Raw genomic sequence first — 23,794 nt, 5'->3', positions numbered from 1 at the left:
ACAAACTGTTAGAATTATGAGTCAAATCAGAGTCAATCAGCTCCATGTGAGTGTCAGGGACTCATCTGTAGATATGGTGAAGGTGTTGGTCCAACAACTTGTGATATTTAATTCTGGATGTGCTCAGATGTTTTCTTAGCTAAGTTTGGGTTCTTGGGTGGGTCTTTTTTTTTTTTTTTTTTTTGAGACGGAGTGTTGCTCTGTCACCCAGGTTGGAGTGCAGTGGTGCGATCTCGGCTCACTGCAAGCTCCGCCTCCCCGGTTCATGCCATTCTCCTGCCTCAGGCTCCCGAGTAGCTGGGACTACAGGTGCCCGTCACCATGCCCGGCTAATTTTTTGTATTTTTAGTAGAGACGGGGTTTCACTGTGTTAGCCAGAATGGTCTCGATCTCCTGACCTCGTGATCCACCCACCTCAGCCTCCCAAAGTCCTGGGATTATAGGCGTGAGCCACCGTGCCCGGCCTTGGGTGGGTCTTAACAGGAGCAGTTGGAAGAGAAAGTACCCTACAACAATTTATAAGCTTGCAGAAATATCTGATGTTTCTTTCCTCCCCACCAAGGCTCACAAGGAGTAAAAATTAAATAAACATTCTGTATTCTGGCTCAATAGGAATGCCAGGAGGCAGCTGTATATTCAACATTAGGAAAAAAAAATTACATCTACCATGCCTCAGACTTTGTTCTTGTGATCAGGGAACTATCGCTAATCCTGACAAACAAGTTGACTTTAGAGCAGAAAGTTAGGATCAGATGGAATTGGGTTGAATATCAGCTCTTTGCTGAAAAGCTGTGTGACTGGACAAATAATTAACCTCTTAAAGGCTGCTTCCTGTTCTGTAAAATGAGGATCATGGCCTTTGCAGGGCTGTCACAGGGATTAAACCATATGACATATAGGAAGGGTCCTCACACATGGAGGACTCACTGCCTGGTAGCTACTGCTATCATCACTGTTACTATGACTACAACAACTGCTGCTTCTCCCTGTCCCAGCATGTAGACCAGTGCTTAGCACTATCTGCCACCCTACAAAGCTGTGAACTTTGGGAAATTACTACACAGTTCTGAGCCCTGCTTTCTCTACCTGTAACACTGTGGATATTAGGTACCTCAAAGGATGGCAAGGAATAAATACGATGACATAAGTAGATGCTCAAAAATATTACTTCTCACTTACTCTTGCCCTTAGACAAAAACTTATCAGCAGGATATAAGTCAACAAATAGGAAACCATCTGTGTCTTAGTCCATGTAGCCCCCATATTAAGTTAATTCATAACTTCAAAAGTTCGAGGTAATAATAAGAAACCATGCAATTCTTTTTTAAGGAACTGTTACAAATCTCTTTAAAGAATCTAAGACAGTCCAGCTGTGGTGGCTCATGCCTGTAATCTCAGCACTTTGGGAGGCCAAGGTGGGCAGATCATGAGGTCAAGAGATTGAGACCATCCTGGCCAACATGGTGAAACCCCGTCTCTACTAAAAATACAAAAATTAACTGGGTATGGTAGTGCCAGCTACTTGGGAGGCTGAGGCAGGAGAATCGCTTGAACCTGGGAGGTGGAGGTTGCAGTGAGCCGAGATTGCGCCACTGCACTCCAGCCTGGGTGACAGAGCAAGACTCCGTCTCAAAAAAAAAAAAAATAAAAATAATAAAAAGAAAGAATCTAAGATAAAGTTTGCACGTCTCAGAACAGCGACACTGATATTAAAACAACTTATCTAGTTCTTTGAGTTTGCTTTAAAAACTGAGGATCATTCCTGATCATAATTGAATCCATGAATTAACATATAAGAGTCCAGCGATCCTTAACATGTTCACAGATGAACCTTCTTGGAGACACTACTTTGAATAAAGTCTATTTTTTTAAGTTCACCATTTACCTCCACAAGATAACAGAGAGATGACTGTGTTTATTATTTCTTTTTCAGTTGTATCATTGTCTTTAAGAAAACTTACACATACTAATTATATTAACTGTAATTCTGTGTACCTGCCAATACTGACCTGCAGAGTAACCTCAGCCTTCCAAATGCTGACTTTCTGAGGCGGCAAATGGGAAGGGAGCCAGCAGTGAGTTCAAAAGAGGGAAAGGAAGCGGGGAGTCTAGACCCTGACAAGTTAATAACTTAACAGTGGGTGAACAAAGCTGAGAAAACAGCAGAACAGGCTGCAGGAGAGGAACTGTGGGCAGGCGAGACAGCGGGGAGGAGAGATGCCAAGAAAGGGAGGGACAGCAGGCGTTCCAGGGCAGGCGATCAGGGCGTGGGCAGGTCCCAGAGGTTCAGAAAAGTCCAGGGGAGAGCAGGAGCTACCAGACCGATGAAGCCTCTGCATCCTCCTACCTGTGTCAAGGATCCTGGCCCTTGGTAACCTTAGATGATCCCATTTCTCTTTTTTCAGCACCCCTTTCAACAAAGTCTTTAGGCTTTAACATGCTAGGAGCACTCCCACTGAAAAATCAAATACACCAGAGCTATCTGCCTGACTCCACATCCCCATCCACGGGGCCCTCTCTTCCTCTTCACAACCATTTCTAAAGAGCTGTCTATGCTCACTTTCTGCACTCTCTTACCTGCTATTCTCGCGTCAATCCACCTCATTTTAGCTTCTGCTCTCTTCCCTCCATTGAATATCTTTTGCTAAAGTCACAAATGACTTTTGAGTCACTTAGTGTAACAGGCGTTCTTCCACCTTCTTTTGCCTTACCCCCTGCTCACCCCCGCTGGGCACTTCCTGCTTGAAACTCTTTTCCCTTGGCCTCTGTGAAACCATGGTCTTCTAGGTTCTAATTTTCCTCCTTCTCTTGGATCTTTCCTCTAAACTTGTTTTAGAGGAAACAATCCACTTGACCATTAAACATAGCGCTGACATTCTGCAATGAACGTCACTGGCTTTCTTCTCCTTACGTTCTTTCTCCTTAGGCAATGCCACCCAGCCCACAGTTTGAATTGCCACCTAGCTGTTGATGATGCACAAATGTGTATCTCCAGCCCTGACTTCTCTGAGCTCCAGCACACCTTCCACTATCTAGTTGATATCTACAGCTGGGTGGCTCAGAGGTACCTCGGACTCAACAGGACCTTCTCATGATCTCGTCCCACTGCTAAAACTGGCATCATTATCTTCCATCTTGGATGTAGACTCAAAACACCACAGTCCTTCCTGACACCTCCAATTGATAACCAAGACCTGTGGATTTTACCTGGGAATCTTGTGATTATGCACCCTTCTTTCCATTCCTCAGAAGCCACCTTAGTCCAAGTTACCATCATCCTCCCCAAGACCCCAGTGAGGCCCTCCCAGTGCTCGACTCTTGCTCTTCTTCCGTCCTTTCTCCATACTGTAGCTAGAATTATCCTTTCAATAAAAGCAAATAATATATTGTCACTCCCGTGTTTACTGCACATCAAAAGCTTCCCGTTGCCCAATCCCTGATGAGGCCTCCATGACCTGCACATCATGGCCCCTGTCCAGATCTGTCAGACTCAGCTTGTATCACTCTTCTCCTTGCTTGGGGTACTCCCTCATGTTTTCAAAAGCTCCCTGCTCTCCTGCTCTCACCACAGGGCTTTTTTTTTTTTTTTTTTTTTTGAGACGGAGTCTCACTCTGTCACCAGCCTAGAGAGCAGTGGCACGATCTCGGCTTACTGCAACCTCTGCCTTCCGGGTTCAAGCGATTCTCCAGCCTTAGCCTCCTGAGTAGCTGGGACTACAGGAGCGCACCACCATGCCCAGCTAATTTTTTTTGTATTTTTAATAGAGACGGGGTTTCACTGTGTTGGCCAGGATGGTGTCAATCTCTTGGTCTCATGACCCACCCGCCTCGGCCTCCCAAAGTGCTGGGATTTACAGGAGTGAGACCACAGGGCTTTTACACATGCCATTCTTTCTGTCTGAAATACTTCTACCCCACCCTATTCCCTAGTTTCCTTCATCAACCAAAATTTAATGTCTTCAGAGAAGCCTTCTTTGATCACCTGGAGCAGAGGTTCTCAGACTTGAGCATGCATCACAGTCTCTTGGGGACAGGTTAAAGTGCAAATGCTGGACACCTTCCCCCCAAACCCTGGAGTTAAGGGACTGAGAATCTGTGTTTCTAACAAGTTCACAGGAGATGTTGAGATGCCTGTCCAGGGACCACACTTTGAGAAGCACTTACCTGAGAGTACACCAGTCCTTTGCATTATATGATTTCATAGCCCCATGTGCCTCTCCTTTACATCGTTTCATGGCTGAAATTGTACAGTTTCATGGCTGAATTGAAAGTGTTTTGGTGTGATTACTTGATTAACTCATCTTTCTTTGCCATTAGACTATAAGCTCCAGGATAACAGGGACCAGGTATGGCACAAAGTAGGTCCTCTGTAAATATTATTGAATTACTGAAAAGTGAACGATTGCAAAGAGCACAGAGGAAATTACATTTTAAAAACCTCAAATGACTACTTTGCAAACCCAAAGAGTCAGCATCAAATGGCTGCCTTTAGATCCAAATGTCTCTAAAGCTCAGTCTTCGAAGGGGAAGTACAAGACCATAAACTCCTAAAGGCCTGATAATGGGCCATCCCAACCGACTCTCACCCTGGGGACTGACCCTCCCCAGCTAAGAGGGAGTGCCAGGACACAGGGATGACATAACAAGTGGGTCCCATAGGAAAGTGTCAGAAAGCTGGAACCCTGCCAGATAACAGGAGGCTTCCTAAAGCCACTTTTATTGACAATAAATTGATGATAAAAGAGATCAAGGGAGTTGCTGAGAAGAGAGATTAAGAGAGGCCGGAAGAAGAATATCCTTTAGGAGAAGAAGACAACCTAGAAATCATACAGTTTTGCTTATTTTTCATTAAAGAAAATGAAAATGATGAAAGAGCTGGTAGAAAGCAAAGTACAGGCCCTCTGAGAAACAAGCTGAAATGTTAGGAGACAAGACATTGCAAAGTGGATCACTAAGTTCTCTAAAAGAATCAGCACAAAGAAAGTCAAAAGCAAGATGCCATTTTCTGGTGGCTTCTCTAGAGATGGAGAAGAGGGAAAAAAGAGAGATGCTGGAGACAGCCAGGGCAAGGAGGCACTATTAAAACCCAGATGTTATTAGCAAAGAATGTAAAGCTTTCTATCCGCATTAAAATAACAGAAAGATGCTTCTGAGAGAGAGCCTCTACACAATCCCAAATGCCCCCAGGGCACAAAGGAGGCTGCAGGTCACCTTAAGGGAGCCGATGGCTGATGAGATGTCTTCAGGCTGTGCATCTCAGATCCCAAGGATGAACTCCAGAGCAGATGAATGGCCTCAGTCTTTCCTTCAGGGCCAGCCAGTTCCTGAAACATCTCAGTTGCCGGTCTTGGGGGTGGGGTGACTCCCTCTGGATGTTACAACTTTGAGAAAGTTCTGGCAGTCTCCAGGAAAGGCCAATTTATGTGGCTGACCTGCAAATATGGCGAATTCAAGTCTGTCCTGGAGCAAGTGTCCAGGGCAGGTGGGTGGGGACACCGGTGGCCCAACCAAGAGGCAGCCTGTGGCTGGGTCAAGTCTTTCTCCATCTGGGAGCAAGACCCAGGATGGCTGCACATCAGGAACCTCTGGAAAATACACTTTTTCTGGCAGGAAAAATAGGGGATGTTTTAGCAGGAGCTTTTTTCAATACACAGTCATATGCTAAAGGCCTAAATTGGTGGAAAACTTTTGCTCCATAGAACTTCTAGGGAAACAGTAAGAGAGAGGGAATGCAGGGTAATGGAAAACAGATGGGTTTTAGAGTCTGAAAGAAGTAGGTTTGGGGACTAGCTCTCTTACTTTTTAGCTATGGGACATTGGCCAAATTCCTCTATGAGCCTCAGTTTCGTGATTTGGAAAAATGAGTGTAATGGCATCTTTGCAGGGATTGTGTGACCAGAGGAGAAGATGTATGTGTAGAGCCTGGCATTACAAGTAGTCAGTCCTCAATAAATGGTAGCCAAAACAGTTGTATGAACAGATCTTGCTCACCCTCATGGGCTAGTTTATAAAGAATTCTTTCTAGACTTAGAGAGGTTCTAGCTATCCCTGTAGAGGTGACACCACTGACTCTCTGGTTTACAAACCCTATCCTTTATCTATCCAGGGGGGCTGCTGGTCTCGGCTCATGGAGGTTCCCCAATATCTCAGTGCTATGCTCACCCACTACAAATTTTCTCACCATCAAAAAGCAAAGCTACCAAAATGGGCAAAATTTTATTTCTTCCCTCTTAAGCATTCAGAGCTTTAGTAAGGACCTTCCCAGGGAGGTGGAGAGTTGGGAGGGCAGGGTGAGCAAGACCATAAACATAATTACAAGAACAGCAAACACTTATAAAGCCAATACTGTCACTCCACTAAACATTCCACATGCATTGCCTCAGTTAATCCTCAGGATTAATAGTCCTGAGAGTCTCAGGAGTTAGGAACCAGTACCATCCTCTTTTAAGAAGAGAAGAACTGAGTCTTAGAGTCGGTGTAAGTATCTTAGACAAGGCTACATAGCTAGTAGGTGGTTTCAAATACACAAAGTCTGGCCCTGAAGTTGTAGCTCTTAGCAACCATGTTAACTTCCTCCCTATGGCATGTGCACATGCTAGTGTGGTGGCTTTCACCCAATACACCACAAAATATAGACCTTCCTCAAATTTTGTGTCCCCAAAAGATTTCAGAGAGCACCTAACATTTCACAAAGAAACGTTTCTTAGTTGTTGCAAAAGGCTCCATTCTGGCTCCTCAACCTTTGGGCTCAAAGACATTTTGCCACAAAACTTGTAGCCACACGGGGAGCGGGAGGAGAGAGCACTGAAAAGAGTGTCTCTTTGGCCTCCCATATGTCCCTGGCATGTGTGTGACGTACTTTTCTTCTTCCTCACCATCCTTAACAGAACAGCCAGTCCTGGGGCAAGTTTGGGTGTGGCCCTTCCAGAAATGGAGAGGCCTCCAGCACATTCATACAGGGAGAGACCTGGACCATCCAAAACACAAGGCTGGGAGAATGGGAGGATTCAGGCCCTGCCAAGGACATCTCAGAGAATCACTTCTTCACATCTGTTCTGAAAAGGCTGTCCTGAAAAAGGACCTGTCTGTGACATGATCTCTCTCCCCTCCCCCGACCCGCAGCAGGCAGAGGCCCTGGAGAATACAGGGGGAAAGTGCTGCCTGTTAACTGACAGACGAAAGGAATGTCCTTGCACAGAAATGGCAGAGCGACTCCCAACGGATGGTGCCTGATAAACCTCACAGGCTCTTTGTTGAAAGGCATTAACTCTGCAATAACAGAGGCCAGCCCTGGAGCCAGGCACAATTTCCTATTTGATGGGCAAAGAGAGTCTAGATGTGTGCTCCCTTTTGGCGATAAGAAAGTCATAATATCCAGCAACATAGGGAGATATACTGTACATACACACAGACATGCAAGCATGCATATGCATGCATATACATACGCACACATTCATGAACACACTAACACATATGCATTCACAAATACACACACATGGAAACACACACACAAAAAAACCCACATATACAAACACACACACACAAATGCAAACAGAAACATACACAGACTTCACTTCAACCAGAACAGCTGCTGTTTCATTTATTTCCCTCTAAGATTTGAACAAAGTTCTGCAGCTTAAAAAAAAAAAAGACCAAAAACCACTAGTCTAGATTTTTTTAAACACATTTTTTTCTGCTTATAAAAGTAATATATGCTGATTGACAAATTTGGAAACTATAGGAAACTGAAGAAAATAACAGTCACTAGTTAATCCTGTTACCCCAGAGGTTTCCCTTTGATGGGAATAAACGTTTGTCAGTTTCAAGAATAGCCAGGCTTTGGTCACCATTAAGATCCTCATAATCTCTAATTAGGAAATGAATATCAGGGTTGGCCAGAGAAAGAGAAATAAAATTGAAATTAGGAATACATGAGGGAGAAATAGTCTGAGGGATGGAACTGGGGCATGGCTGGTATTTAAGAGTTTCCCTCTGAGAGTCCAAGGATGATGGGAATTAGATGGTGACTCCATTGATGCTGCCTGAAACTATCACTGAGACATCAGGACAGAGAGAAATACAACCGTATTGCAAAGAGTGGCATCTCAGATTGCTGCATCCTGTCAATGTAGGGTATCACACCCAGAGCTCAGAAAAGGTAAATAATACTGTGAGACCACAAGAAACATGTATAGGCTGACTCTGAATAAAATTATCCAAACAGGTAGCATATTAAGGAAAAGACCTCGTTTCACCAAGTCCAGGAGGCATTCTGGTCAAAGAGGAAAGCTGGAAATGCCGAAGACAGCTGTCTTGTGAATACCGTGGCAATAACCTTATAAAAAGTTTAGGCTAAGGACAGCAAAGATGAGGACGTGGCCCTGCCAGCCATATTGTGTTCAGGACAGACATTACCAATCAACTGCAGCCCACTTTCCCACTAAGCATTGGTATAGCCCGAGAGTCCTTCTCAGTAAGGCTCACACAAGAGCTGGGGACAAAAGGGAAAGAAAACGCCCAGAGGAGAGGGCTCTGGGCACGAACAGCAGTGACTAGGTCCATGAATGGGCTGGGGAAGCATGTCAAGTCTGCAAGTGCCTTGAGAAGATAGCAGTTGACCTATCTGTGTGACAGTATCTTTGTGGGGAACGGTCTCAGACAGACATTCCAGCTAATGCTTGCCTCTGAGTCTTGAGATAAAAGCAAGCATTCTTCAGAAGCTTTCAAACAGCTCTCCAAAGAGGCAGGTTTCAAAACCCGGGACTGACAGAGCCAGGATGAGCTGCTTATCTGGAAAGAGGCCCCACTGCCTGCAGAAATGGAAGATAATACTTGTATTAAAAGGGGAGAGAAAAAAAGGGCAAAGTCTCTTATGAGGGCACTGAAATCCCTTGGCCTTCGATGTGGATCTGGGTCCTAGTAGATCAAGTAGAGGCAAATCCAGCCAGTTAAACAGACTCAAGCAAAACAAAATCCCAGGCTAAGGTTTGACAAGAAGTTTCTGGCCTATTTGGGTTAATAATCTGAGCAGACCCATAACAGGTATTGATTAAGAAATGGGTTTTTGATTTCTTACATAATCTATATATTAACAAAGCTGTCTGGGTGCGGTGGCTCACGCCTGTAATCCCAGCACTTTGGGAGGCCGAGGAGGGCCGATCACTTGAGGCCAGGAGTTTGAGACCAGCCTCAACAACAGGGTGAAACCCTGTCTCTACTAAAAATACAAAAATTAGCTGGGCATGGTGGCGCATGCCTATAATCCCAGCTACTTGGGAAGCTGAGACAGGAGAATCACTTGAACCCAGGAGGTGGAGGCTGCAGTGAGCTAAGATGGTGCCAATGCACTCCAGCCTGAGCAACAGTGAGACTGTCTCAAAAAAGAAAAAAAAAAACTGGTTATCAAATTAAACAACAAGAAACAAGATACAGCCCTGAGATGTTCTAATTGGATAATACCGTGTCTCAGAAGAATATACTATTCCCAAAGCTTTTGTATCTCATAAAGATAACTTTTACAGCAAAAGAGTGGTGGATTGGGGTTGCTTTAAGGAAATGAAACTCACATTTTTTTTTTCCTGACATTCAAATTAAAGGACAAACTGCTGTTCATTGATTGTGGTCTGCATATTGGTGTTCCTTCTCCCTCTGTGGGGAAGACTTGACGCTTTATCACATGGGAAAACAGCCTCATGCATCCAAAGTGTTATCACTTACATTGCTCCCACTCATCCGTGGAGTGAAGAGGCAGGGCCCATGGGTTGCTGATAGATTGAGACCAATGTGAGAGGTCGAGTCTGCAACTGAACATGCAGCCTGGAAGGATGAAAGGCATGTGGGAGTTGAAGCACCCCACAGCACAACCGATGGTCCCGTGGTGCCCCTGTTTCCCATGAGGGCTACAAGGACAGAGGTGGTGGTGACTGTAGCTGCAGGCTTTGGGCTTGCTATGGGCCTGCACTTAGATCCCCAGAGCTGCTCAATGCCAGGACACCTTGGGAGGGCTGCTCATTATCCCCATTTTCTTGATAAGGGAATGAATACCAAGAGTAAATACCTTGTCCAAGGTCATTCAGCTGACAAAAGTGAATCTAGGCCCAAAACTGACATCTGGCAGATCCTGAAACTATCCTCCCTTCAGAGGCCTCCTATTCTGAGTGCCAGTTGGTCAGTTTTCAAAGCAGTCCCTTGCCTAAGACAACTTTTGCAATCATGGAAAGTAGAAATTTGCTTATTCTGAAAAGGGTGTATTTAGATAACCTCCCCAAACTCCCTCTCACCAGGGCAATGTATTAGAGGTTTCCACCAAGTGCCTAAGACAGAACAGGGCTGGGGTTCGCTCAGATCTGGGGGGCGTGGGGCAGCCCCGGGAGGTCTGTTGCTCCCATCTGGCTTTGCAGTGAGGGGTGGCATTCCCTGAGTGCGTGTTTATGCCAGGGGTCTCTGGGTGCCTGGACTGTGTCCCCTCACTACTCTCCCAGTCCTCATTCCTTCCTTTTCATTATCTTGCTCTTACTAGGATGGCAGGCATGAAAGGCACATGCAGAGGAGGAGGAAGCCACAGGAGAGAAGCTGAGAAGCAGGAGGCAAGTGATGGCAGTGACCCACAACTGTCTATAAGAAAGGGGTCCTGTAGACTTTTTACAGGCTTGTTAACCTGTTTTTCCACATAAAACAGAGAAAGGGTGACCAATAAGTGAGCACATACTTAAATGCCAGCTTCTTACCAGTCCTAACTCTTTCCCAGAAGACAGCCAGAAAAACAGATAAAATGTGCATTCATTACTGTCTGCCTGACCTGAATATTTATTTACCCTAGGTACACTGGCACTATTTCTAAAAAGAGCACTTTGCCCAACCAATCACCAATGAGAAAAGTGGGTTAATAGAGTAAGGTAATGAAAGCAAGTGAGACTGTCAAGAGACTCACATCAATGATCAACATCTTTATTAATATTAGAAGATTTCGCCTTTTTCCTTAGCATCTGTATAAAAACATATAAAATAAGAGTAACCAACCACATGAATGCAAAGAAAGGCCATATGACCTCCAAGGTCCCACTGGAACCTGGTGAAATGGAACTTGAGCCTGGCATAGGGGTGTATCTTGTTCAAAGGAGAGCTAATAGAAGGGAATAGGAAAAGGGTCTATCTGTCTGCAGATATGTGGAAATCCTACAAGACACTCCAGTGCATTTGGCCTGAGTGTTGCAGGCCAGGGCAGGTGTGCGGGTGCAGGTGTGCATGCTGCAAACAGGCAGATGTGAGATGTAGGGGATTTTCCTATTTCAGATTACAAAGCTGGAACAGAGGTGAGACATACCACCGATGAGAGCTTCAACTATCCCAGCACCTACCAGAAAGCTCATTACCTAAAGCAAAGCAGCTGACAAATGGGCTAGACTTGAGGACCGCACATTCGTTTAAATGTAGAGAAAAGAAGGGTAGGCACTTATGGCCTGTGACCCTAAAACAGGATAAACTCAAGAGGGAATCGTCGGTTCTGCAAGAAGAAATGAATCGTGACTAAGTCCAGAGAGGTGGCAACAGGGACGGATCTAAAGGAGCTATTGTGTTTCCCATGACATGTTCCGTTTAGAAAAGGACATGTACAAAGATAGAAGGAAGAGCACAGTACCAAGGACAAGCTGAGAAGAGTGACACATTTCTGTGAGAACCGTGCCCGACTTGAGCTGAGGCTTGCAAAAAAATTGCTAAAGTTGGCAAGAAAAAAAAAAGGTGGTGGTGAATTATTTTTAGTTATGATTAAAAAAGGGATGAGGCCCATTGCTTAGGGATCACGATAGCATGTTAACAGAAGACAGAGAAAGTAAGATGGCTCAACTCTCGTTTCATGTCTAACCTCTCCATAAAAGCAAAATGGCTTTATAACTAGAAAGCTTTAAATCAGCATCATTGAAAGAGCCCTGGGTGGCCGAGCGCATTGGCTCATGCCTGTAATCCCAGCACTTTGGGAGGCCAAGGTGGGCGGATCATGAGGTCAAGAGATCAAGACCATCCTGGCCAACATGGTGAAACCCCATCACTACTAAAAAAAAAAAAAAAATTAGCTGGGCATGGTGGCGCGTGCCTGCAGTTCCAGCTACTCAGGAGGCTGAGGCAGGAGAATCGCTTGAACCTGGGAGGTGGAGGTTGCAGTGGGCCGAGATTGCGCCACTGCACTCCAGCCTGGCAATAGAACGAGACTCTGTCTCAAAAAAAAAAAAAAACCAAACCTCCAGAGAGGTGGAGCTAACATACTTAATCCCTAGGAAACCGCTGGAGACCAGGAGAGTTCCAAAAGATGCTTGTTAGCAAATGTCCCAATTTACCCAAGAGGGAAAGATACAGGTCCTGCTGTATGGGCTGGTAAGCCAGGCAAAAGTTTAGGCCATATAATAGTTTTTTAAGCCCTCCAAAAAGGAAGAGATGGGTTTTGAGAGTTGGCATGGGTTTGAGAAAAATAAGCCACGCCAAATGACTTTACTGGCTTTTTCCCTTATAGGCTGCCTAAGGGGGAAGACTGGAGAAGGCCACAGTTACTGTGTATCTTGAAGCCTATATATATCTTTATCTACTTAGACCCTTGACAATACAGGTGGCTTGGTCACGGGGCTCAGGGATGCCTGAGAGTAGGCTTTGGCCATTCTGAGCACCTTATATTCTTGAGCCCAGCACATTCTCTGAAGCCACCATGCCACCGCCACATAGTGTTCCCATGCAGAGTCACCTTCCTCACACCCTTTGTCTGGCTGTTTGTTCTTCAAGACTCCGCTCAAACAGCACCTCCCCTTGGAAACTTTCTCTTCTGCTGAGTATGATTTAGAAGTTCCTTATCCATGCCAGCCAAGCACCCTGTAAACTCTGCTGTCACTATCGCAGTGCGCTTTCCCTGGGCTGCAACTGACAGCTTCCTTATCTGCCTCTCCCAATGCCTGCAAGTACCCAAACAGGATTGTATTTCCAAAGCCCGGCACAGTGCCAGGCACAGAGGGGACCCTCAAGACATGATGATTGCTTCAATGAGTTTTGCTTAGAGGCTCAAAGTCAACCTGAAAGAGGTTGTCTCTAATTGTGTTCTGTGGGTTTCTCCAAGTCTAGACTTTTATCAGTGACTTGGAAGAATAATATACTTTCAGAGACCATAACACTGGGAAAAAAGGGTAAGTAGATCAGAGGCTTAAAGTTCAAGGTCTGACAATCTACAGACTGGTCATACAGCCTGAAAACATAGCTAACTTTTTTGTACAGGTTTATTTTCTTGATTTTCCTGTGGTATGATAAAGGCATAGTTTTGTTTGTTTTTATTTTGTTCTTGGTTGAAAACCAGAGACAGATCATCTGAGGCAATGCATCACAGATGAATATGTAGGTATTGATGGAAATGCTGCATTAATGTACCATATTCATTGCAATTTTGCACAGTGCTTGGACTTACACATTACTAATGAAGGACAATACATGAATATCTCATGTAATGTCATTGACCATATTATATATTATAATGTAATATCAGTAAGCCATTTATTATACATGTTAATCTATGTTTCTGAACTTTATGGACATGGCATAAAAAGATAAATGATAACCAACAATAAATTTTTTTTTTTTTTGAGATGGAGTCTCGCTCTGTCGCCCAGGCTGGAATGCAGTGGCGCAATCTCGGCTCACTGCAAGCTCCACCTCCCGGGTTCACGCCATTCTCCTGCCTCAGCCTCCCAAGTAGCTGGGACTACAGGCACCTGCCACCAGGTCCGGCTAATTTTTTTGTATTTTTAGTAGAGACGGGGCTTCATCGTTGTTAGCCAGGATGGTCTTATCTCCTGACCTCATGATCTGCCCGCCTCGGCCTCCCAAATGCTGGGATTACAGGAGTGAGCCACCGCACCCAGCCTAAAATTTTAATAGAAGTAATCATTCTTCTTTGAGAATTAAAAAAAAGTCATAAAGTTTTATATTAGGTCTCAAAAAAGGTCAACTAGATATCTACAGTATGAGGAATATCTGGCTTTATCCATCCATCCATCCATCCATCCATCCATCCATCCATCCATCCATCCATCCTAAGCACTAACTATTGCTAAATACTAAACTAGGATCTACAAATTTAATGAAAAGTAAACACTGTCTCCCCTGAGCTTATATCCTACTGGAGGGAAATGAACCTAAGTAAGTAAACTAAATAACTGCAACTGCTGATGAGGGTCATGAGTAAAATAAAATAATATGTGATGGAGACAGGAGAGACTTGGGATAAAGGGGTATGTAGATGTGTTTCTGGGGTTGCAGGAAGTTTATCTGAGGAAGAGCTGGGTGGCACCTGGCTGGCCATCAGCTAGACGTGAGTCAAGGATGTGCTGCAACTGTTAAAAAGTAACTGCAAGCCTGGGTCACATTAATAGAGGCAGAGAGGTGAGCAAAATCAAGGGCAGTGACAATCCTACTGCCTCTGTGGTGGTCACACTGCTTCTAGACCACCTTCTGCAGTTGCAAATGCTATACTTTTTTTTTGAGACGGAGTCTCGCTCAGTTGCCCAGGAAGGAGTACAATGGCATGATCTCGGCTCACTGCAAGCTCCACCTCTGCAGTTCAAGTGATTCTCCTGCCTCAGCCTCCTGAGTAGCTGGGACTACAGGTGCGTGCCACCATGTCCAGCTCATTTTTTGAGACGGAGTTTCACTCTTGTTGCCCAGGCTGGAGTGCAATGGCGCGATCTCTGGCTCATGGCAACCTCTGCCTTCTGGGTTCAAGTGATTCTCCTGCCTCAGTCTCCCAAGTAGCTGGGATTACAGGCATGCGCTGCCAAATGCTACCCTTTAAGAAAGTCATTGAGCAGATCCAGAAGAGGAGTCTAGAAACCATATCTTATGAGGCAAGGTCGAGAGATTTAGGGAAGCTTAGTTTGCAGAAGGAGCCACCAGGCAGTCATCTTTAAAATATCTGATGATTCAAGGTGCTTTGAGGAGAACGAGTCCATTCCGTGTTACCCTAGGAGTTCAAATCTGAACAACTGAGAAGACAGCATAGTGTAATTCAAAACAGGAGAGCTATTTCTAATAGAATTCCAGCAGACATGGAATAGGCTTTTTGAAGAAGTATTCAAATAGGGATTGGGTAAACAGCTGTTTAAAAGACATCCTTAAAGATACTTCTTTGGGAATAGAGTAGAACTGTGTTTCTTTGAGTGTAAGATTTTCTCATCTTGGAATGCCAAATCATCTTTAAAATATTTGAGCCACAAGCAACAATAATGCCAAGTACTTTGGATCCTTCCTTCCTCCTAAGAGTTTTTGCTTCTTTGGAAGAGTGGTCTCTTGAAGATAAAAGGAACTGATCCATCTTAAATTTTTTTTTTAATTTTCATGATTTTAGGTTTGAATGCATGATTCATCTTTAGTCATGGGCTCCTCTTGTCATTGGGGCAGAGGCTGTCTTGCTGGGAGGCCTAAGCCTGAGCAGGAAGATGTGGACCTTCTGCCTCCCTGCCCTCAGTAACAGTGAGATGATGGAGGGTGGGAATCCCTCAAGGCATGCTGTGTAGTTAGAAGAAGTGACCTCCACTCACAAGGATTTCTGAGACCCAACATATGGGGATCAGGAACCATGTCAAGGCTAGTTCAGCATGTAACTAGAAACAATGGCACAATGCTTCTGCTCATCTTCCCTGCATTTGTGTGTATGTGTGTATCTGCATGTGTGTAAGTAAAGCTCTCAACTTGCCACCTTACAGTATCAGGTGACCCATACCTTAAGGCTTGGGTCAAAGGCTCAGTTGTATCTAGGAAGTTGTATCTAGGAGCTCTGCAGAACTTTCTCATAAGGCATAAGGCCTCTCCCTTTCTCGGAATGTGGATTTATCACAGGCACACAGGTGTTTCACCTTCTGTTCTAATGCCCTTTTAAGGCTATGTCTGCACAAAAAGACTTTACTGAACTCTACAGTGTATACAGCCACTTTAACTACTCAGTGTAATCATTTTATGATTAGGATTTGATAGTGTATTAATTCTGTCTCTACCTATATTTGGAATAGAAACTAAATCAAAACCCATTAAGATTAAGGCTTAAGGCAGTGATAAACTTGAATCCCATACCAATATGTTTTTCATCTATTTGCTTTGTGAAGAAAACGTGTGTTTTTCAAAGTCCAGTGGAGAACATGGGATATAAGTTCAGTGAAACACCCATACCTGAGCCACAGACAACAAAAACAAACAGTGCCAACAGCCATGGTCCCACAGGATATTTCTCCTCTTGCGGCCTCTAAAAGGGAATGGGAAAAAGTAAGATTAGGTTCATTGACTCAATAAACAATTATTTGAGTATCACTAGGCATTGTGCTAGGTGCTGGGGATTCTACTGCGAACGAGACAGACTTGGTTTCAATCCCTCAGTGGACAGATACAGATGAATGAAGTCCATTAAAAGGATTGAGATAGGTTTGTAAAAATTCATCCATAACCTTATTAACATCCCTGTAACTCAGTGAACTTGGTGGTCTTAAATATTCTGGGGACAGATATGGTATGAATACATAAACCAATACGGCGATTTAGGAACCAAAATGATATTAATAATAACTTGCCATCTGCTGAGGTATGCTCTGTGTCAGGCACTACACTAGGCAGTCTGCATTCATTATTTCTGGCAAGTATTATTATTTCCATTTTGGAGTTGAGAAACTGAGCCTCAAAGTTTGTTAACTTGAGCAAGAGCTGGGATTCAAATTTAGGTCTGCCTCATTATAAAGCCTGGGTGTTTTCCATTAACAGATTCAATATTTAGTTTTTGCATCTGTGAATTCCAAGCAGGATCACAGAGCACAGACATTTTCTGAAAACCTTTTACATACCCCCAAATTAGGAAGTCAGTACAGTGGAAATCCTTGCAACAATAGAAGCACCACAGCAATTGTGAATGGTTATGAGTGAAGCAGCATTTTGTAATAAAGCTCCTAAGCCTTAATAAAGCTTGCACTTGGGAGAAGTCTCTGAATTCTCCGGGAAGCAGAAGGGGACTGTCAAAACTGCATGAATGAAGCCCTACAGACCTCCTGCTTTTTCAAACCAAAAGCACAGACATAATAAGATCTTCCCTCCAGAACACCTCCAGGTCTATGTGCAGGTAGGGCTTGGTCCTTAAACCCAAATCAGTCAGAACAACAAATATTTTCTGAGAGATGCATCAGAAAAGAAGTGAATGTCTCAAATAGAATGGGAGAGTGAAAAAAAAAACAACAACAAAGAACTCACTAATTATTTTCTGATTAGCTTGAAAAATAGGCTGCATTCAACACACGTTAAAGAATTCACATGCAAAACACACAAAGAAAAACGTGTTGGTAGAGTGGAATGTTCACAAGTATTGATTTGTGGTTGATCTCATAAAACCCAATTCCAGATTTCAATTAAATGTTGTTGACATTTAAACATTGTATTCAACATTGTAAAATATGGGCTAAAAGGTATGTTCATATCCATACAAATACCACAGCTTGACATTCAGACTGAAGGTATGTAATGGTGTTTCAAAAAAAACAAGTGGTGCTATCATCAAGGATGTAAGTTTTTGAAATGTTGAACAAGTTTTAGTAATGTTTCTAACAAAAACGTCTTTAAAAAAGGATAATCTTCCTTTGATTTTCACTGTAGTTGCTTTCCTAGAAAATTTATCATATATTAAAACTAAAATCTATATGTGTTGTATTTATATGTAAAATTAAGTTCTAGGCTAATGTAAATATAAACTGGCTTCTCATCTAAAAAAGGAATTTATTTTATCATAGATAAGGCAACAGTTCTTTAGTTTTCAGCTTACCAAAGAGCCCTTCTCTTTTACCTCACTTGGGTCCACTCGTCACTTGTATGGCCACATACTTTTTCTTGATAGCATGTGTCACAGTTTGTAGGTCTATATTTATTCTTGTGATAATTAATGTGTTTAATATCTGTCTCTCTATGAGACTACAGACCCCACAAGGGCAGGGACTATGTCTTGTTCATGTAGTAATATATAGAAATGCCTGGCACAGAACTTAAACATAGGAGATAATAAGCGTTCATCAAAGAACAAATAAACATACAAGTTTCATTAAATAAGATTTCTTAGGTTAGGCAGAGTAAACACAGGTTCTAGGAAGGATATTGTCTTTTTAGTAATAATTCCTAATTGGTGTAGGATTATCCCTGTATCTCTCCTACACGAGAAATATGGATTAAAGTGTCAACGGCAGGTAGACTTTGACTAAGGATTAAGACATTCACTTCTCTGTCCTTGACTAAGCCTGTATCTACCACCACTTACATGCCGGCAAGTCACACTGCAAAGGAATCGGTGGCTGCTCTTAATCAGACGAGGACAAGATCAGTCTTAAATAATTGCATAAGATAACTGTGCCATTTTTTGGCCCTTAAGGCCAGGCCAAGTTCAGATCCGGTAAACAACATTCATAAAGCTACCTGAACAAAGTGTGACATTCCCCCTTCCCACCCTCTTTCACCACCTTCCCAGGAACTTGTCACAGTTGCCCAGAAACCAGTTCTGTTGCTGTTGTGCCACTGATGCTATATAAAAAAATTCATTTTATCTCTATTTCCAGCAAAGCTAATAAGTGAATTCAGAAGCCTATAATGAATTACTTGCCCAGGACAGATACCAAATAGAGTCCTTTATTTTTCATATGCAGAAAAAACAGATGATCAGCATGTAGAGCTTGGAGCATATAACACAAAAACCTTTTGGATGACATTCTCCAGGGAATCAACATTATTTGGGGACTTTGGCTGATCATAGTACCCATATATCTTTTTTTTGACAGCTTTGGGTGACTACTTTTTAGAAGGGGTGCCCAGCACAATCCCATTGGGACAATTCACATAAACCTGACTCTATGGCTGGAAAAGGTGGGGAAAACTAGTAGTGATTCTGCAAATGACATGGTTTACTCCAAACATGAGTTTGCTACTTCTTGAGGCTCCAAAAATGTCAGGGAATGGCTTTCCCTGTGATTAAGATACCCGTAGGGTAACTCAGAACTCTGAAATTTAAATTCCCCCTTCATTCTGGAGAAGTTACTACTGTATAATCACAAAACGATTATTCCATTTCTCTGTTTCCTTTTTTTTTTTAGACGGAGTCTTGCTCTGTCACCCAGACTGGAGTGCGGTGGCGTGATCTCGGCTGTCTGCAACCTCTGCCTCCCGGGTTCAAGCGATTCTCATGCCTCAGCCTCCTGAGTAGCTGGGATTACAGGCGCCCACCACCACGCCTGGCTAATTTTTGTATTTTTAGTAGATACGGGGTTGTGCCATGTTGGCCAGGCTGGTTTCGAACTCCTGACCTCAGGTGATCCATCCGCCTTGGCCTCCGAAAGTGCTGAGATTACAGAAAGTGCGGAGCCACCACGCCCGGCCTTGTTTCTTGGATTAGTCTGCTATCTGGGAGAATAATATTAATTTATCCATAAGCTATTAGCTAATAATAAAATACTGAAGCATCTGCATACAATTAAAGAAGTTTATTTCTGAATAATTAGTCTGAATTTTCAGTTGGAATCTATACTTGTTCCCATTTAATGAATTTCATCCTGAATAGTGATCTTTTGCAAGTTACTTTTAACAAAGTATAATCATATTTGACTTGTAATTGAGAACATGAGATTTAGGATTTATCAAGTTTCTCTTTGAAAGAAAATTTCATTTTTCTATTGGATGGTAATCTATTTACAATTACGTTAACCAAAATCCCCCCAAGCAATGCAAAGCAAACATTGATTGTGGCTTGGTCTGGAAACCTTTCATTACAAATTTAGCTGGGCCATTTAAAAACTCTTATAGGTGCAAGGCACTATGAGAGTTTCTTGGGGGCCACCCCATGACATATCAGAGCATATTAAAATGAACTCATACTGTACATTAAATATAATTTAAATGTAGCTCTGAACATTGAGTTGAATGGCAGGTGACTGGTACCTTTTCTAGGTATTTAAACAATGTTTTCCCAATTTTTGCATTTTCTTCTTTTATTTTGGAGCTAATAATTTTTGTTTTGGGTCCCAAACATCTTCTAGTTTTCTTGAAGAACTTGAGGTGGCAGACACTGAGTCTACAGAACCTAATAGATACAACAGCCTTAGAAATTAGTTCTTGTTTTCTTCTTACTTTTGTAATCAGATAAGCTGTCAACTGAGATCTGACAACTGAACTCTGGTTTTTTAGTTCATGAAAAAGAGCCACATGACTAGTTATTTTTCACTGTGTCAGTTAGCAGGTCTGATCCCTTGAGAAGGAAGAATTGATCTCTTAGGGTTATAAAACCCTGCATGCCTTAACATCAATTATAAGTTGCTTCTCAATGTCAACCCGGGCAGCCATTTTTTTTTCCTCGGTAAAAATAGGGAAAACATAAATCAATGTGACAAAATGGTTCCAATTTGATGGCATCTTGGCATTTTGCTGCCTAATCACAACTGAGTGATATAATTCCTAAATGAGAGAATTTTAAGGATTACTTAGGTCTTGTGTATAAAGCTCTGAGTAGAGTTGAGTTATGCTTAGACTTGTGTATAAAGCTCTGAGTAGAGTTGAGTTTGGTCCTAGAGTTTCTCTGCCATAATACTGCTTGGTTTTGCAAGAATTCTGGTGTGATGATTACAGATCTAGCTTTTTGCTTAGTTAATCAAACCAATATAGTTTCTTTGGCTAAAAGGAATTGATTCATCAAATCTGCAAGCTTTCCCAGCCAAACTCCAGGCTTCAGCTGGATTTCCACTTAACTGTACGGGGTAACAGATCCCAGGCGCCTTTGCTCATATACTTGGAGACCAACTTCGCCAAACTACCCATGCGACTCATGCCTCTGAATGTCCAAAGTCACAGGCCTCGCATTTTCTGTTGAAGATAATCTGCTTTGCTAAAAGAAACTCCTGAGTGTAAGACACAGGTTTTACTTAAAAGTCCAGTTGCAAAGCTTGAATTTACAGTTCTAGGGACACCGAATGCCTGACAATAAACTGGTCTCTAAAGTTATACCATGAGAATGAGTCTGAATTCACCAAGTGGAAAGAATAGTAATGCTGCCCTTAGACTTTAGCCTAGGGGCTGAGGGAGGTCTCGCTGGAAGAGAGGTAAAAGAGAAAAAAGAGGCTGGAGGGAATGTGGGTCCAAATCTCACTCCCCATTTTGAGCTCTTTCAACACCTCCAGTGAAACCCTCACAAAGGGGCTGGAAAGAAAACTTGATCCTGGTGCAAGTCTGTTGGGGAGGGAAGACAGGTGGAGTCTGGGAGGAGGAGATGACAAGTGGCCTCCATTTAGCCATTGATTCATTCATTCATTCAACAAACGTTCTAGAACATACTAGGTTCCAGGCTCTGTGTCATGCAGTTGACTTAACTGGCCCCTAAGGATGAGGCTTTCCGTCTTTCTCCGGGACAAGGCCCAGCTGTCTCCCGGGCAGGGGGACGGGGGGTGCGGGTGGGGGAGGAGGGCTCCTCTGCGCCTCCCTGGTAGCCCAGGCGGCCACTCCCAGAGGGGCCACGACCAACCAGGGCCCTCTCCGCCCACGAGGACGCCAAGCAGACCGCGCCGCCGTGAACCCAGCTCTCAGCCCCCACTCTGCAGGACCCCGCAGAAGGGGCGGGCCGGGAGCCGGGAGGCCGGACCCTGCGCCGATACCCGCCCGACCCCGCCCCCCCTCCGCCCCCACCCCGCCCGGCTGCAGGGCTCTGCCCGGCCGGCGCCGACCCCGCCTTACCAGGGTTTTGGCTACGTTCCCCCTCTGGGTGATGTTTTTGCTGTGCTTCTCGTTAGCCATCCGGATCCGCTGTTTGGCCACCATGGCTTGTGCGCTCTGAAATGCTCCCACCTGCAAGGATTCCCCCTGCGTTAGCTCCTGCGACAGGGCCGAGCGCGTCCCGCCGAGGCCCCAGCGGCCCACCCGGGCGCTGCAGGTGGCAAGGCGTGGCCCCGAGCCCTGCGCACCCCGCTCCCCGAGCCCCGGCTAGCCGACTCCAGAGAGAGGCCGCAGCCCGGACGGAAGTAATCTCTCATCTCAGGAAACCCTCTCCGACTTCCTCGCCATCCTTCCGGTCCCCGCAGCCACCTACCCCGCGCGGCCACCGAGGCAGGCGCGACCGCGCGTCCTCCCGCGCCGAGCGGCCGGAGCGCAGCGCGCAGAGCCGGGGCCCTGCAGTGTCGCGGTCCTGTAGCCGAATGCTGCGGGGCCGAAGGTTCGGGCGACCACGGCGTTTGTGAGCGCGTCGGGGACGGGGGCGCGGCCCCTCCTGTGTTTGTCGGCCGGTGACCCACCCCAGCCCTGGGGAAGGGATGAGGGCGGCCGCGCTTCAGGCTGGGCCGCGCGGTCTCCCCTGCACCGCCGCCCCCTGGACGAGGGCTGGACCCAAGGCGGTGGTCAGGGACCTCAGAACACAAGTAGAACCAGGCCAGGCCCGGGCCTGCGCTGCCCGGGTATGGTGCACCAAACGAGCCTTCTCTTTAAGGGTCTCGGGAAGGGCCCCACGCTGGGGGACCCCACTGCAGAACTGTTCGTGAGGGCTGCAAGGAGGGCCGCGTTGTAAAATAAAGAGGAGACACGAAGCGGCATCCCCTGAGGGTTGGGGATCAGGCCGTGAGGATGGAGTTGGGACAGGCCTTTTTGCTTTGGTAGTTGTAGGGGTTACATTGGAAGATGGGCCAGCGGCAGAGCGGAGCATGCAGGAAAGAGGAAGAGGCCTTGGACCTGCAGCCCAGGTCGGATTTGGTGGTTACTGTCTAAATCTGAAGCTTTGGCCTGCCTTGACTCCCCACCCACCCAGGGCAGCTTGGACCTCTCTCTAGCCACCCTTGTGCCGAGGGGTCTGAGTGTCTCCCAGACTAAACTGGGCATTTTCTGCAGTGGAAGGATAAAAATGGAAGCGTTTACGCGCCTCCCAGACACTGGTATTAGGGCTCAAGAGCTCTACAGATTGCCTGGGGAGGTAGGGGTGGAAGGGGTTCAGTTCCTCACTTGGAGTTAGCTCTTAGAAGCTCAGAAGAGTGGAGGCGAAGAGGGGACATTCAGCCTGGGAGATCTGGGGCAGGGGGAAGTGGGGATACCGGGTTGGGGTGAAGGCAAGCAGCAGCACCCCCAGCATGGGGAAGAAGGCCTGAGGCTGTCTCTGGCCACTGCATCTCTAGGCCTTCTCTTGCAGCGGGAGGTGGCTGGGTTTCCAGGGAATTTTGTGTGAGTAAAATTTTCCCATGTCATTGGAGAGCTAGGAAGAGCTCCTCTTTTGGGGCCTTTCTCCAAGCAGGTCCCCCTCACCCCGCTACAGGCTTCTTGTCACTCAGGCTTCAGTAAAGGCCATTCTGGGAGCTGCTTGCTGTAACCTAGAAGACAGAATTACCTAGCATCATTAGTAGGGTCATTTTTTTTTTTCCTACTCTACAGGCCAATTAATTTGAAACAAGCTTCTATGGTCTTTTAACTGTTAGCATCACCACTGTTGTAACAGGACCATAAACCCAGTCTGCCCCACTCTAGTCCCATGTTTTTAATAACTGTTGGCTCTTTTTTAGGGGTTTGGGTGGGGGGATTCCTACCTCAGTGATCCCTGCTGAGCCTGGCTGTTGTCTGTGGTCCAGAAGGTTCCTTTACCTGACTCACTCCTCTCAGATCATGTCCAAATACCAGGAGACTGACCCAGGTCCTCACCAGGTGAGTAGAGGTCTGGCTCTGAGCGACATTAAGGAAAAGACACAGACAGAGCCTGTTTTCTCTTTGGGTCTTCACGTTCAGTGAGTACAGTTAAGAAGTG

At 45.0% G+C, this 23,794-nt stretch overlaps 1 protein-coding gene across 4 annotated transcripts in view; it reads right to left on the bottom strand.

Annotated features, from left to right (window-relative positions):
- Window positions 1-22,358, bottom strand: part of SERP2 (stress associated endoplasmic reticulum protein family member 2) — a 39,743-nt gene extending 17,385 nt beyond the window's left edge. Inside the window, exons 1-4 of one of the 4 annotated variants that reach the window (XR_010130560.1) lie at window positions 22,106-22,348; window positions 21,754-21,864; window positions 16,192-16,264; window positions 3,208-3,362 (exon numbers count right to left, since the gene is read on the bottom strand). Coding sequence is in view for 2 of the 4 variants with exons in the window: in XM_055359571.2 (XP_055215546.2) it covers window positions 16,192-16,264; window positions 21,754-21,837 (157 nt within the window). In the remaining 2 variants the exon portion in view is untranslated. The other 3 variants (XR_010130559.1, XM_055359571.2, XM_031001454.3) reach the window with 3 other exon arrangements.
- Window positions 22,359-23,794: the final 1,436 nt, after the last annotated feature.

Source organism: Gorilla gorilla, chromosome 14 (assembly GCF_029281585.2).
Source record: "Gorilla gorilla gorilla isolate KB3781 chromosome 14, NHGRI_mGorGor1-v2.1_pri, whole genome shotgun sequence".
Lineage (NCBI taxonomy): Eukaryota > Metazoa > Chordata > Mammalia > Primates > Hominidae > Gorilla > Gorilla gorilla.
This window is presented reverse-complemented; position numbering and strand designations above follow the sequence as displayed.